Source organism: Cucurbita pepo, chromosome LG03, assembly GCF_002806865.2.
Source record: "Cucurbita pepo subsp. pepo cultivar mu-cu-16 chromosome LG03, ASM280686v2, whole genome shotgun sequence".
NCBI lineage: Eukaryota > Viridiplantae > Streptophyta > Magnoliopsida > Cucurbitales > Cucurbitaceae > Cucurbita > Cucurbita pepo.
In genome coordinates, this window is record NC_036640.1 from 2,174,082 (window position 1) to 2,188,848 (window position 14,767).

Here is a 14,767-nt window from a genome sequence, read left to right on the forward strand (position 1 = left end):
GTGGGAAATGCTTGGTTTAGTGAATGAATGAAGTGATGAATTAAGATGTTAATGTGATAGGATGTTCATTACAATTAATAAACATGATGCTCCTCACAACAGGGAATTTTGAGAGAGAAAAATAATAAATGGCAACCTTATAGATCTAATTTTTTTTTTTCAAAATATTGAAAGCAAAAGAATAAAACCTAACCTGGGTTCTAAATTTTTCGACATTAATAACTAAGAGGTTTTCTCACCTTCCGGACTTTCTGTAGTACTAAAAATGGTGAAAATGAATCATCTCCTTCGAGTGAGGGAGGGTCGGGGTCACACTAATTCCCCCTCCCCCTTTGCCTTGTTACTAAGGATCTTTTTGTTCCCATGCCCGACGACAAAAATCGAAAAATAAGGCATGTTATATACCAAAATATAACTGTCGTTAACTACCTCCATCAAAACGACTTTAGTTCTGTAGCGCGACGAGATGATCGAGCTGCATTTGTTCCAGCCATGCTCCTAATGCAGCATGATCGACTGACTCCATTTGCGAGTTCACGTTAGAACTCTCACCAGAAACGAAACTATCGCCGCCCAAATTTGGATGAGCCTGCTTTTCTTTTATCTCAGTTGGAGATTCTTTCACTAGTGATTGAACCCATGATAAATCTGGCTCTTCGCCATTGTTCCCGAGCTCAAATGATGATGAACGTCGAAGTTTACCCATTTCATCCGCATTGACTGCCCAGTCAGGCCTTCCATTAGAGGGTCCCCATTTAGACCAAGAGCTTGCAGGGGAACCAACAATAGAAGCAGAATTGGCACCGAGTTCACGGGAGCTGAGGCTGCGAAACTGTTGCTGTTTCTCTCTTTGAGCTAACATGGACAAGCGTGAGCCCACTGGAGAGATGGGGGGTTCCAGATTTCGTGGAGACATCCTCCCAGATGATGGAACCCCAAAAGAGGCTTGCAATAGAGGATGATCAACATTTTTAGGAGAGAAATTTGTATTGATTGGTGACAACATATTCTGTTGCTGCTGAAACTGATTGATAACTGCTGATTTGTGTGTAGGGGAGAAAACAGCTGAAGACAGAGCTTGATCAGAGTATCTGGGAGATGAACTCTCAGCAGAGAAGAGATCGTCAAGATTTGAAGGGGTCATAGTTTTCAGTCGACCAGAACGGCTCAAAGAATTTGAACTTAATGGCGGTTGAGAAAGACAATTCAAGTCATTAACGAGCTGCTGCTGCTGCTGCAGTTCGAAATCACTCAGATAATCAAAGTCCTCGACAGGAATATCTCTTGCACTCAAGGAAGATCTTAGGCGGCTGGATTGAATATTGCTTCCTGGTAGAAGCAAGGCAGGTACATTTGGTTGGGGCCAAGCCACGGACGGATGAGACATGCCATTGGCAGATGGAGACATCGGAGGAGTGAACGGTGATGGAGACATCACAGGGACCGAAGATGGAGAACCAGGTAGAAGGTTCATGACTGTAGTATAATCCATAGCAGAAGCCCCAGAAGTACAAGAACGTGGTGAGGGAACAGCAGAGCCAGTCGAAACATACAGAGGTCGCAGTTCCTCAGTGGTGTGTGCAAAGAAGCAAACTCTCCTTGAGCAATTCGTGCCATCTTTGCAAAGGCGGGTTCGATATTGTGCTGGGTGTAGCCAACACTCAAACACCCCATGAGCATATTCGCACATATCTCCCCGTCTGCAAGCGCCCTTCCGAAAATCAGGACAGGTTACACAGCTATAATGGAATTTTCTAGGATCCCTCCTCCTCGCATTTTCTCCAGGGTGGACAAAGGGACACTCGGTCCAATCATGAGAGTAGGCACGTGAGCATGGTCGAACCTTGAACGAATACATTCGGAATTCATCAGTTGAGTAGATACTGTTCTTGATATCTGGAAGAGAAAGATCAACAGGGTATTCTTTCTTCTCAGATGCAGGATACATTGAAAAATCACTTAGTTTCGACTTTGTTGGAGATGAAACTAACTCCGATGTGAACGAGGGAGCATTCAGAGGAGACGAAGGGCGAGGAGATAGAGAATTTCTCACACCTGTTAAAACATCAAGATTTCCATCACCAGAGAAACCATTTGTCTTAAGAAGTTCAGTAAGTGTTGATTTAAGCTCAGCGTGCCTTAGTGGGGCAACAACCACATCAACCGGTCGATGTCCATTCCCATCAACCATATTAGGATCAGCACCAGCAGCTAAGAGCAGCTTCACTACATCTACAGCATTTGCAGCCCCACCGGAGGCTGCACAGTGAAGGGCAGTGCTTCTATCAAGTCCAACAGTGCGGTTCACATCAGCACAAGAAAGAGAAAGAATAAGCTTCAGAACCTCAATGCTACCATAAGTAGCAGCAACCATTAAAGGAGTTCTCTGCTCATTAGTCATCTGCTTCGAGCCTCGTAACCGACCATACCAGAAACCAATCTCATCAATACCAGAAAGATCACGCTCAATCGATCTCTTGAAGGCATCAACGTCATCATTAGCAGCAAGCTCAAGCAAGCTCGAAAAGGCATCTTCCGTTTCAACAGTCAAGTTATTCATGGTTGAGTCCAAGGGCTTAAGCAATCAAATGTACAGAAGAAATTACTCAAAGACGATATGGGCTTCAGCTCCAAACCACAAAACATGCTTCCTTCATTGAGAGAGAATGGCAGCTGAACTCAAGAAACCATGCCACAAAAAAGAGTTCAAAATTTAAGATGAGAAACAATCAACATGACAGTATAAAAAGAGGAAGGAACAGTAAGCAAATTACTGGAGCAGAATAAGATTCCAGTAACTAAAAATATAAAACACAAAAAATGAATCATATATAGGAAAGAGAAGTGGGTATCATCAAACGAATATGAAGATAAGAGCTTTAATCAGATTCAGCAGATTCTATGGGCACTAAAATACAGACAAATTCCTAGAACAGGTTCCTAAATTCTATTAGAAGAAAAAGAAAACTCAAGAACACAAGAAATGGAAATACAAATTGCTAAAAAGAATCTTTTATTTTATGTTCACGATTACGGGGAAAATTACGAACACGATCAAAACCGTTAGTTATTCTCATAATGATCCTAAATCCTTAATCCAGAATTAGTAGAAAAAAAATATTTCTGAATTTGAATTATTTTTCAAGGAGTTTATCCTGAATTTAATTTATATTTCAAAAAATAGTAAACAAACAAAAATAAAAATAAAATTCTTTTTTAGGAGTCAACAGTCAATAGTAATTTTGTAAAAACAAAAATATAAACTCTATATTAAGAATTAGGACTACAAGAAGAAGAAAAAAAAATCCCTCAGGATACTCGATTTCCAAGCGATCCAAGGCATTAAATCCAAAAACCAAAACAAAATGGATCAAACACCAGACTCAGACAAACAAAAACAGAAAAATTCGAAGAATCAAACCATGGATCGATCATCAAACAGTCCTTCGCAAAATCAAGTTCAATCCAAATCCCAAAATCACAAGAACATGGTAAAAATCAACAAATATCAGCTAAGATCATTCAAAGAGCAATCGAAGTGTTTCCAAATGTTTCCATTTCGTTAGATTGCAAGAACATCGCGAATCAGAGCGAGAGACGAAAAGAACATCGCAACTAGGTATCGAAGAAGAGGGAGAAAAAATCATACCAAAAACTAGAGGAGAAAAGGAAGTGAGCGATGATTCAACGAGCGAGAGAGATCGATCCAAAGCTTGGAAGAGAGCGTTTGACTCTGGGGAGTGAGAAACTGCGAGTAGAGAGAGCGAAGAAGACGAGAGCTTGTTCTTCCTCCATCTCCAACCCCAATGTTTTTGCTTTCTCATGGAAAATAAAATAATTGTAATTTAAAATACCCAAAAAAAAAAAAAAAAAAAAAAAAAAAAAAANAAAAAAAAACTTTATTCATTTTTCTTTTTTATTTATTTATTAAATTATATTATTTTCCTCGTTTGAGAAAATCGCCTATCCGATATCAGCAAAAGAGGACTCAAGGGGAAAAAACATAAAAACAAAGCGCACTGGGTAATGTTCCCCTACTGCGCATTCATATTCCGTATTCAACCCTTTTTCTACTCATCCAATGACATCTCGCCACGAGATCAATGAGCGGTAGTTTCGTCATTTAAGTATAGCGTGGGATCATCCGATTTGTTGGATCACGATAAAATTATGAGGCTGCACACAGGAAGTTGAAGCCTTGGAAATAATTTAACCGCACCCATTTGTGTCAAATTCCAGGCAAATTCATCCTAAATTCACTCGACATGAAAGTTAAAGTGGATGCGGGCGGTAATCCACTGCGACCCGCCACACTATAATCTTCTAAAGTATCTAATGACGTGGCGAAAATATTATTTTCGTCTTGTATTTTCATCCATTTTTTATTTTTAAAAACCATACTTATTTTCTCACCTTACATTTTAATTCATATTTGATTAAAAAAAGGTCTTTAGAAAATAATTCTTTTAATTTCCGAAATTTGTCTGAGTTTTTTAAAACACCCTAACCAATAGATAATAAAATAAATACAAAATATATATTAACAAATAATTACCTGTCTTAAATATTTTTTTATAAATTTTAAAAATATATTTATATTATCTTATTATTTACTTAATTAAAAAAAAAAACTTTTTCAAAGAGTAAAATAATCTTATTGATAATTTTAGAAAAATAAAATAAAATTGAATATGCAGCTCGCACGTGGGAAAGGTGGCCAATGGAAAAGGGGTACGTGGTGGAACAGTGTGGGCATGAATGCAGAGGATAAAAAAAATGGGGATTTGGGGGAGAACCGGGAACCGGGGAGAACGGTGGAATAGAAAGACGGATAACCGGTTAGGTAAGTAAAGAGGGAAGAAAAGGGAACAGGGAGATCCCGGTGATGGGCGCGCGCGTGCGTGAGGTCGAATAAATCAGAATGTAATGAAGGCTGGCGTCCGCCAATAAGATAGATTCGGGCTCTGGATCTTATCGTACGGAAGCGGACATCAGATGGTAGTCAATTCCGGTTAATTGACGAGTCAAATCACAAAGATTGGGAAAATAAATTAAGTATATTATTTTTAAAAAAATAAAAATTAATTGGTTTCCATTTATAAAATTATAAATAACACCAAAAAAAAAAAATCTAGTATCAATTAAATTATTATTTAATATTTGATGCAATTTATTAAAAAAATACAATAAGTTCGTACCTTATATTATAAAAAATAATAATAATAAATTGACTAAATTTGAATAATTTTAGTAGGTTAATTAAAATAAAATAATATAATATTTTTCATGTATTTATTAATTTATAAGGAAGCTTGGAAAAAAAAGGGAAAAAGTTGAGTAATGTGGGCTATTATGGGAGTTGACCAAAAATAATAAAGTTGGAAGGAGGGGAATTATAGGGTACGGCGCGGTAGTAGGGGAAGAATGGTGTGAGGAGGTGGGGCCCAGGTGGTGGGACCAACTCCAGATTTTGCAGTTAAGACGTGGAAGAACGAAGAAGAAAATAATTATACATATATATATATATTTATTTATTTATTTATTTATTTATTTTAATAATTAAAATCTAGGAACGAAGGGAACAATCACGTGCCTTTCAAACACAAAAACAAAGTGGATAAGGACAACGTTGGACTCGACCTTCCTGAGTGTCCTGCCATTTCACACCCGACCCGACCCGACCCGACTCGGCTCGATTTTTTTTTTTTTTTTTTTTTTTTAATTTAATTTTATTGCTTTTATTGTGGTAATATTGGAAATTCAAATTTAACTTTTTCTTATTAATAAATGCGTGTTTAATCAAATTTAACTTTCTGGGTAATTTTAATTTTATTATTTATAATTATTGGCATGAAAAAATACAAATTTTTTAAATTAATATATTTAAGGAACTCATTTTTTTAATATTAAAATGGCATATAAAGGTGACGAAAAACTGCCCAAAAATAATAATAATAATAAATAATTTAAACTGTAAAGGGAGAAATAAAACAAGGAAAAAGAAAAAGGAGGGGTAAAATTGAAATATTGTTTTCATATTTTCCTAAAAAGAAGTGAAAAAAGAAAGCATTTTTAAATTTTTTATTAATTTTAAAACACAAGCTTCCAATTTATTAAAAAAAATATGGTAGATTGAGAAGAAGAGAAAATAGAAAAATAATTAATTTTCTTAAAAAAAAAAAAAAAAATTTAAAAAAAAGTTTATAAAACGGTGGGGCCCACAGAAGTGTGGGTATGTTTTTTCATTGCGTGGTGGGGCCAAGGGAGACACGTGGCAAATAATGGTTGCATCGACGGCTGCAATCAGAAGATTATTTTTGTGTGTTTGGTGGTGGAATTATTAATAATTAAAGAGGGTTAAGTTATTGGAGTGAAAATGAAAGGATAAGCAAATAATAATAATAATAATAAATAAAACGATTGACCATTTTACCCATGACTGTAATTTTGAGTTAAATTTTATTTAGAAAAAAATCAATTTTTGATTTGTTTTAACTTTATTTTATTCACTTTATATTGATTTTGTTTTTAATTTATGTTTTTTTTAATTGTAATTAAAAAATTATAAAAAATTTAAATTTAAATATCTAACTATTTTATTTTTTATTATTTAAATAATATTAATTTGATTTGGTTGATTATCTGTTTAGGAATGNTAATTTGATTTGGTTGATTATCTGTTTAGGAATGTTATGAAAATCTAATCTAAGCAAGTTTTTCAAATGAAAAAAAAATTAATTTTTTTTATTTTTAAAATTTAACTAACAATTCAAATATTTAATTAGAGTATATAAAAATTATTATAAATAAATTGTGAGAAAGTGAAAATAGTGGTTATGAGCTTAATTTTTAAAAATAAAAAATTAAATAGTTTTTTTTTATTATTATTTTATGTTTTTATTTGTTTTAGATAATTATATTTTTGTTGGAGAGATTTTAATTTTGTAGATGAAATATATCTTTAATAAAAAAAAGTACCTTATCCATGGAACAAGCGTCCAATGTCCATGCGTTGGCCGAAGGAATGAACAGGTGCTCGACTCGACGTTCACTTGTTTTAGGTATTTTTTGAGTATACGTCGTGAGTGAGAGAAGTGAAGAGTAAGAGGAAACATACGAGGAGAAGAAGAAGAGGAGAAAGAAAAGAAGAAAGAACGAGAGGAAAGACGGTTTATGAAGATAGTCTTTCACTCTGAGAAGCAGTTCGAGATAAATAGGTAACATAGTCACATCGCAGAGAATGTCGGGAAACCTCAAAACTATAAAGTGTTGAATCCAGATTCTAAATTCTAATTTAAATATCGAGTATCAGACGTTACAAAGACGGGTTTTTTCTCCTTTTTTTTTTTATAATTTTATTTTTCACGTTTTGTTCATTTCAAATGCACAATAACATCGATCTCTACAAATTACCTAACAATAATTCTCAATAACAATTTTAGAAATAAAAAACACAAATGTTGTCTTAATCTTCTAGAACAAATCGTTTAGTGTTCTTAAATATTTTATTCCTACCATATAGACATATGTATGTAATTGGATCATATTGAATGGCCTCCATGTTTGGTAGATTTGCTTCAATTTCAATTTTTCTTAATTTTGAATCTCATTGATTTCTTTTTCTATGTTTTTTTGGCCCTTTCCTTATTTTGATTTTCAAACTTTTGCTTCACTTTCAAACTATAATCGAAAATCGGCCAATCGAACATCGGGCCGATTTGAAGCTAGACCTAAAAAGGTTTATTCATACCCTTTATGCGGAATTTGTAAGTCTCTTTTTCTTATTATTTTTAATTTTAAGAAAAACTTAAATATAAACACTACCTACGTGCGATCTCACATCGGTTGGAGAGAGGAACGAAACATTCTTGTAAAGGTGTGAAAACTTCTCCTTATTAGACACGCTTTAAAATTGTGAAGTTGATGCCGATACGTAGCTGGTCAAAGTGAACATATCTGCTAGCAATGGAATTTGACTGTTATAAATAGTATCAGAGGCAGACACCGGGTGACGTGCCAACAAGAACGCTAGCCCCCAAAGGGGTGAATTGTGAGATCCCACATCAATTGGAGAGGGGAACTAAGCAATCCTTATAAAGGTGTAAAACCTCTTCCTAGTAAATGCGTTTTAAAATTGTGAAGCTAAATACGTAACGAGTCAAAGTAGACAATATCTGCTAGTAATGGATTTGAGCCGATAACCTAAGAGTGAAGCAATGAAAATAATGTTGTCTAATCATAAAAGTGACAACAAAATTTCAAATAAATTTTAAAAAAATATTAATCAAAGTGTGCATCTTACCACTTTATCAAATCTTAAGTTTAGTTTGATGCATATTGTTGTTCATAAGTTGTAATACTTTATAAATTAGTCAGACAAAGCATGCTGAATATTGTATGGTGGAATGACAAAGATTGATGCATCTATGGCCACAAATTATAAATTAATCAAACAATTTGAATGACCCAATCAATACTATAGGTAATTATAATCATAATCAGTATGAATTTTGTGTATTTCGAATATGAAATTTCATTGAAACGAGGGGTAGGGTTAACGACAAAAAATATAAGCATATCATAGAATATCATGTTCAATAGAATGCGTCTAAAAAAAATTACGTAATGTTAGACTTGAATGAGTACGACTTTCTAAGTGCGAATAAATTAATTATAAAGCCTAAATTTGTTTATATTCATAAGTTGGTTCATAAAAATTAATGGTGAGTTCTATAAACATGTAACTTTTTCTTCTTTTTCGATTTCTATCCCGACTAACCTTGGCCAGAACTACGTGTGCAAATTTCCCTAGAACAAAGTTACTGTCTGGCATGAGCTTTAACCATTGAGAGAGCTTCCAACTCTTTCTCTTTCTGACATCCTAAATCATCTTAAAAATCCGGGCTAGAACGTTTTTCCCCTCAATTTGAAAGATAGTTCTTGCCAAGTAAGTTTGGGGGAGTGGAAAGATTTCCTCTAATCTCTAGATTGATAGAGCGTTGTACTCATTATAAAAAGTCCAATATTTACTATATAAAGATTTCTCATAGACTCTTGGAGCATGGTGTAACAGCCGGGCTTGAGCTGTTACACTTTGGCCCCGAGTACAGGCAAGATTGAGCTGGATGACTTGGTCTAGTGTAGAGGTCAGTTGGTTGTGGGTTGTGTCATAGACGACTGAACATGCATGCATAGACGACATGTGTGGTCGAACAAGCTTGGATTCCGCACAAGCAATACTCGGTTGACGAAAACAAACCTCGCCTAAGGTCCGACAAAGCCACAAAATTGGGCGAAAAATGTAGATGGGGCTTGAGTTTCCCCCTTAAGGCTGGTCGTGAGCGTGTCAAGATCACGACGCTGCACGGTTGAAAAAGTACAACCGTGACACATGGTTTTCCAAAATCCCAAATCAAAAGATTATTTTAAAATTTCTCTCCTCCTTCATGGGAGGGCCTTGAAAGTGATTTTGAAAGGAATAAAATTATTAAAAATATCTTACAAGTTAGCAACCGGTTCCAATAGGCTGAACTCTAGAGAGGTAGGACCCCAGTCAGTATCACTACGTGCATAAGCAACCGCATAAACTTAATAAATGACTATAAAATTCCTAATTTGAGAAAGCAGCTCCAGGGTTTTTCAGGGTAAAACAATGCATTGAACCCAACTTTCAAGTAATCATCAGACTTTCAAGTTTCAAGTATAGAGAGGGAAAAATAACCTTTCAGATGCATACCAGATCTTTCTCATTCTTGTTTAAAGAATTTGAGAGAAAAACTCCTCCAGATCATTTGCGACCGCTCCAAGTTTTTGAGAAAAAACTGCATCTTTCACATCGATGTTGTTCGTATATACATCGGCCGCCTTGATCTCCATGTACTCATACAGGTTGTGAATAGTTCCATCTGATATCCAGGACAGTACATGAGGAAACATCAAAAGAATATCGTCATCAACCTTAAGTTCAAACAAGAAAAGCCAAGGACATTCAATAGGATATTCTATCTAGTAACATTTTAGATTTCAAACTTTAAAACTGGTTTTGAACAATAAACTAAAAATCAAAATGAATGGTTTCTTCCATGTGGGATCTCACATCGGTTGGGGAGAAGAATGAAACATTCTTTGTAAGGATGTGGAAACCTCTCCCTAGCGGACGCGTTTTAAGACCCTCGAAACCCTCGAGGGAAAGCTCAAAAGGGAAAGCCTAAAGAGGACAATACTGCTAGTGGTGGGCTTGAGCTGTTACAAATGGTATTAGAGCCAGACATGGGGTGATGTGCCAGTAAGGAGGCTAAGCCCCAGAGGGGGGTGGACATGAAATGGTGTGCCAACAAGGACGCTGGCCCCAATGGGGGGTGGATTGAGGGGTTCTACATCGATTGGAGAAGGGAACGAGTGTCAGCGAGGATGCTGGGCCCTGAAGGGGAGTGGATTGTGAGATCCCACATCGGTTGGGGGAGGATAATGAAACATTCTTTATAAGGGTGTGGAAACCTCTCCCTAGCAAACGCGTTTTAAAAACTTTGAGGGGAAGCCCAAAAGGGAAAGCCTAAATAGGACAATATCGGCTAGCAATGGGTTTGGGCCGTTACAAGGTACCTCTCCCCCACTTGAAAAAAAAAGGCATTTCTCCAAGAGGACAGACGTTTTTTAAACTTTTCCGAGAAACACACCTTAAATTATGAACAAGAGGAAGCCCAAGGCCAAATGTTCACCTCACAACCCAAGAGAGACGCCGAAGAAGACAGCTTAGAGAGTTCACAAATAATAGACAGGTTGGATGACATAGCCACAATCATCATGTAAACCAATAGTAAGCTTTCTAGTTCCTAAAACTCCTTACAAATATGGTAGGGAAGCCTGGTCTAGAAATTGATCCACTTAAGACAAATAAGTGACAAAGCAAAGCATGCAACCATGGTGTTTTATTCAACACGTAATTTTCCAGAATCGTTTATGCCCAATTTAAGAGTTCTCAAGTTTTTCAACACAGTTCTTCGCCAAAAAATAATAAAATAAACAAACAAATAAATAAAAATGAAACTCAGAAGCAATCACCAACCAGTTTATCATCAAAACAAACAATGCATCAACGGCGTACACGAACATGATATTTGATTACCCATTAGGGGCAGGCATTTACCTTCAGCAACAATGGCTTCATAGTCAGGGGGTTTAGCAATCCAATTTCCATTGGAATCTTTCATGTGCCTTCTATCAGATGCGAAGTGACGAAAAAATATTGGAGCATGGATGATTCTGAAAAGCCTGTCCCCAGGAATAGCAGCTTTTGATTAAAAATTTGATCAACATGAGTCAAGCTTGAGTTACACTTTTAAGAACACATAGTCCCAAATGTTTTTCGACCAATAAAATGCAACGACCTGATAATTGTGACGTATGCATTAGGAAAAAAAAAAAAGTTGTAGCTGACGGGCTTTACCTTTGATACTCGGGGGAGATTTGAAACGATGGCCTGATAGCTTGCGACACGTAGCTGCCCAGAGGGATAGGTAAAGGAAGAGTGGAGTCTAAATCCCACACTATAAAAGGAAATTCACCTTCTGTTTTTCTCTGTCAATTGAAATGAGCTCAACATCTCAAAAGTAGAAAACAATAAAAGCTTGCAACAATGATCAAAATAAAGATCTGATGCAACTTGCTGAGTAATTACGACTCGAACAACTATTATTAAAGCAGGATAGACTATCTTACCTGAACGCAAATCACATGGTAATCCCACAAAACAAGACCATCTTCTCTTTTGCTGGCTTTTTGATGCCAAAGGGGAATCTAAACAATTTTTTTGGGGGAGTGGGAGGAGTTAGAATTATAATTTGTTAACAAGGATTTCACTCAGGGAAAGAGGAATTTTAACAAAATTTTATCTAACCTGAACAAAATGATCAATACCGGGCTTAAAAGTAATCTTGTTCGAGAGCAAATACTTTCATTTGCAATAAGAAACAAGACAACAATTTCATTGATAAAATGAAATGAAAAGAGAAACAAGAGAAGCCTTTCAGAAACCCGTAGGGCAAAAGATTAAAAATCACATCCAAGTGAGAGCTACACAAGAGATTGTGTAGTTACAAATATGAATTAGAACGGGAACTCCAACAGGAAACAATGAAAACTACGAGGTGCCAAATGTTTTTAACCGTCTTCTACTATTCTAAACAGCTTTCTGTTTCTTTCTATGAACTTTCGATAAGAGAACATGAATAGAATTCCTCAAGAATCTTCATATCTGTAACAGCCCAAGCCCAACACTAGCAGATATTATCCGACTTGGCCCGTTACGTATCGTCGTCAGCCTCACGGTTTTAGAACGCGTATGCTAGGGAGAGGTTTCCACACCCTTATAAGGAATACTTCGTTCCTCTCTTCAACCATGTGGGATCTCACAATCCACCCCCCTTGGGGCCCAATGTCCTCGCTGGCACACCGTTCGATGTCTGACTCTGATACCATTGTAACAGTCCAACCTCGCCACTAACAAATATTATCCGCTTTGGCCCGTTGCATATCGCTGTCAGCCTCACGGTTTTAAAAAGCGTATGCTAGGGAGAGGTTTCCACACCCTTATAAGGAATGCTTCGTTCCCCTCTCCAACCAATGTAGGATCTCACAATCCACCCCCCTCGGGGGCCAGCGTCCTCGCTGGCACACCGTTCAGTGCTCGACTCTGATACCATCTGTAACAGCCCAAGCTCACTGCCAACAAATATTGTCCGCTTTGGCCCGTTACGTATCGCCGTCGACCTCACGATTTTAAAACATGTCAACTAGGGAGAGGTTTCCACACTCTTATAAAGAATGTTTCGTTCCTCCTCTCCAACCAGTATGAGATCTCACAATATCACTGTTAAACCTAGGGCTACCAATGGCCAAAAATGATACTTCGAATAGCAATAAGAAATGCCTAGAGTCCTTTAGCAGAACTTATTCATCCTCAGAAATGGCCAAAACACTAGAGAAAGAATAACATACGTGCCTGCTTCTTCTCATTAGAAATGAAAACAACAAAAAGATCAGCTCCCGTTGCATCATCCATTCTGTTTGTACATAATTTCTTGCATAGAAAATATACATTCTCCTCACTGCAAAATCGAAAGCACAAAACACTTAATTACACTTCATTTTCGTCAATGAATTAGCGCTATGAGGTCAAAAACCTAGGATCGAGCCCACAATAAATCCTCTTCAGCATTTTAGAAACACGAATTCAAGACTGTATTATAATTATGAATCTCCATTATTAATAAATATACCCTATCCGATTCCGGAGAAATTTTCGCAGCATATCGTAAGAAGAACCTCATGAAGATATTAACAAAAAAAAAAATGTATAAGAACAGAGAAACAAAGATAAAATAGATAATAATTCACACGAAGGATTCAGCAGATGAACGAAAAGGATCGTCGATTGATTACCAGTAAAAAGGCGTATGGCAGAACTGAGAAACGTCCAAATCAATCGAATCTACAGTTGATAGTGTGGAAGCCATGGCTCAGTCGGCTAGAGCCTGAATCCCTTGGGAAAACATAATCAGATAGGTATACGAAAGGCTGGTATATTTCTGCACGCACAAAAAATATTTATACTTAAAACTTCAATTAAAAATGAAATAAGAATATTTTATTGATTCATTTCTAAATCGAATAGAGACGCCATTGAATTAAATTAATATCATCTATCAGAATCTAAGACAGTGCCATATGTGTATTTCTTTGTCTTCATATACCATATAAGGTACGGCCAATATAGGAAAAATGTAGCATTAACGAATTTTCAATTGTGGATACATATGGATCCTTAGCATACTAAAACGACTGCTATTATTGGTATCAAACCAATAACGATTCATACAAGCTAAATCTTCTAATCGATAATTGGGCCACAAAAAGAACTTGAATTTATTTAGTTTATTTTTATATCTATCAAGATGTTTGCTTCTTTTATCTAAAACTTGATCATGAGTTTTTACCTTATTTGCATTGTAAAATCCTGTATTTCTATGGATATCATTTCTATTCCCAGAATTGAAACAAATTAGAATTCTGAACTCTCTACGACCTCTAGGGGATAAGATATTTTCCGGAACAAGCAAATCATAATGATTGCTGGTTCTATTTTCATTCGTTTTTTGATGTATTGCAATGGATTCAGCAAAACTCTTCTTATAAGGATAGCCTTTTTCTTGATATCTTTGATTAATTTGGTACTTATTCTTATGAACTAATGAAATACCTATGGTTTGAGACATAATAAATTGTCCATCATTTTCTACAGACAGACGAACAGGTTCGATAATAAATATTCCCCCTTTTAAGAATTCTTTATGAAACTGGAACTGCTTGGGAACTATCAGCATCTCCAGATTTATTTCTCCTCTTTCGATAGAGGATATAGTAATTTTTATGGGATTTATCAGTCTAAGCAGGAGACAATATACGTTGATGTTATTCATCAGTTTGCCAGTTAAGGAATTCTCCCATCTCAATTGAAAAATAAAATAGTTGTTTACGAAGGAATCAAACAGGGCTTCCATGTTTTTCTTGGATTTTTTTTTCTTTCTACGTTTTTTCACATCTGCTTCCGCGGAATCTTTTTCAAGATCTTTTTTTTGGTTTGATAAAACTGAGTCACGATTCTTTTCGTCCACAACTTCCTTTTTTCCTTTATTTCCATTTTCTAAAAAAAGAGGTTTTTTCTTCGCTGATATTAAAGGAGATCCTTTTTTCTTTCCAATTAGTTTTT

The 14,767-nt window shown here is 35.9% G+C and overlaps 2 protein-coding genes across 7 annotated transcripts; both read right to left on the reverse strand.

The window, feature by feature from the left end:
- Nucleotides 1-15: 15 nt before the first annotated feature.
- LOC111790551 (zinc finger CCCH domain-containing protein 30-like) lies at nt 16-3,844 on the reverse strand. Of its 2 annotated transcripts, none has more exons than XM_023671495.1 (2): nt 3,650-3,844; nt 16-2,673 (listed from the first exon to the last, which is right to left on the reverse strand). In XM_023671495.1, exon 2 carries the CDS (start codon nt 2,558-2,560, stop codon nt 446-448), a length of 2,115 nt encoding a protein of 704 aa, XP_023527263.1. In that variant the 5' UTR covers nt 2,561-2,673; nt 3,650-3,844; the 3' UTR covers nt 16-445. The 2 variants fall into 2 exon arrangements, with proteins under 2 accessions (XP_023527263.1, XP_023527264.1); XM_023671496.1 differs by having other exon boundaries at nt 16-2,678.
- A 4,724-nt stretch (nt 3,845-8,568) lies between these two features.
- LOC111790552 (protein N-terminal glutamine amidohydrolase) lies at nt 8,569-13,576 on the reverse strand. Of its 5 annotated transcripts, none has more exons than XM_023671498.1 (7): nt 13,441-13,576; nt 13,001-13,106; nt 11,719-11,796; nt 11,447-11,577; nt 11,147-11,271; nt 9,737-9,905; nt 8,569-8,867 (listed from the first exon to the last, which is right to left on the reverse strand). In XM_023671498.1, exons 1-6 carry the CDS (start codon nt 13,512-13,514, stop codon nt 9,757-9,759), a joined length of 663 nt encoding a protein of 220 aa, XP_023527266.1. In that variant the 5' UTR covers nt 13,515-13,576; the 3' UTR covers nt 8,569-8,867; nt 9,737-9,756. The 5 variants fall into 5 exon arrangements, with proteins under 5 accessions (XP_023527266.1, XP_023527267.1, XP_023527265.1 ...); XM_023671499.1 differs by lacking the exon at nt 8,569-8,867 and adding an exon at nt 8,884-8,919; XM_023671497.1 differs by lacking the exon at nt 8,569-8,867 and having other exon boundaries at nt 9,468-9,905.
- Nucleotides 13,577-14,767: the final 1,191 nt, after the last annotated feature.

What these genes read in the sequence shown, in the direction of transcription:
- LOC111790552 (XM_023671498.1), bottom strand. Translation starts at nt 13,514, where the DNA reads ATGGCTTCCACACTATCAACTGTAGATTCGATTGATTTGGACGTTTCT. An exon ending in TGCCATACGCCTTTTTACTG is followed by an intron (nt 13,107 to 13,440) that starts GTAATCAATCGA and finishes TCGATTTTGCAG; the next exon opens with TGAGGAGAATGTATATTTTC. An exon ending in TGAAGCCATTGTTGCTGAAG is followed by an intron (nt 9,906 to 11,146) that starts GTAAATGCCTGC and finishes CCTGGATATCAG; the next exon opens with ATGGAACTATTCACAACCTG.
- LOC111790551 (XM_023671495.1), bottom strand. Translation starts at nt 2,560, where the DNA reads ATGAATAACTTGACTGTTGAAACGGAAGATGCCTTTTCGAGCTTGCTT.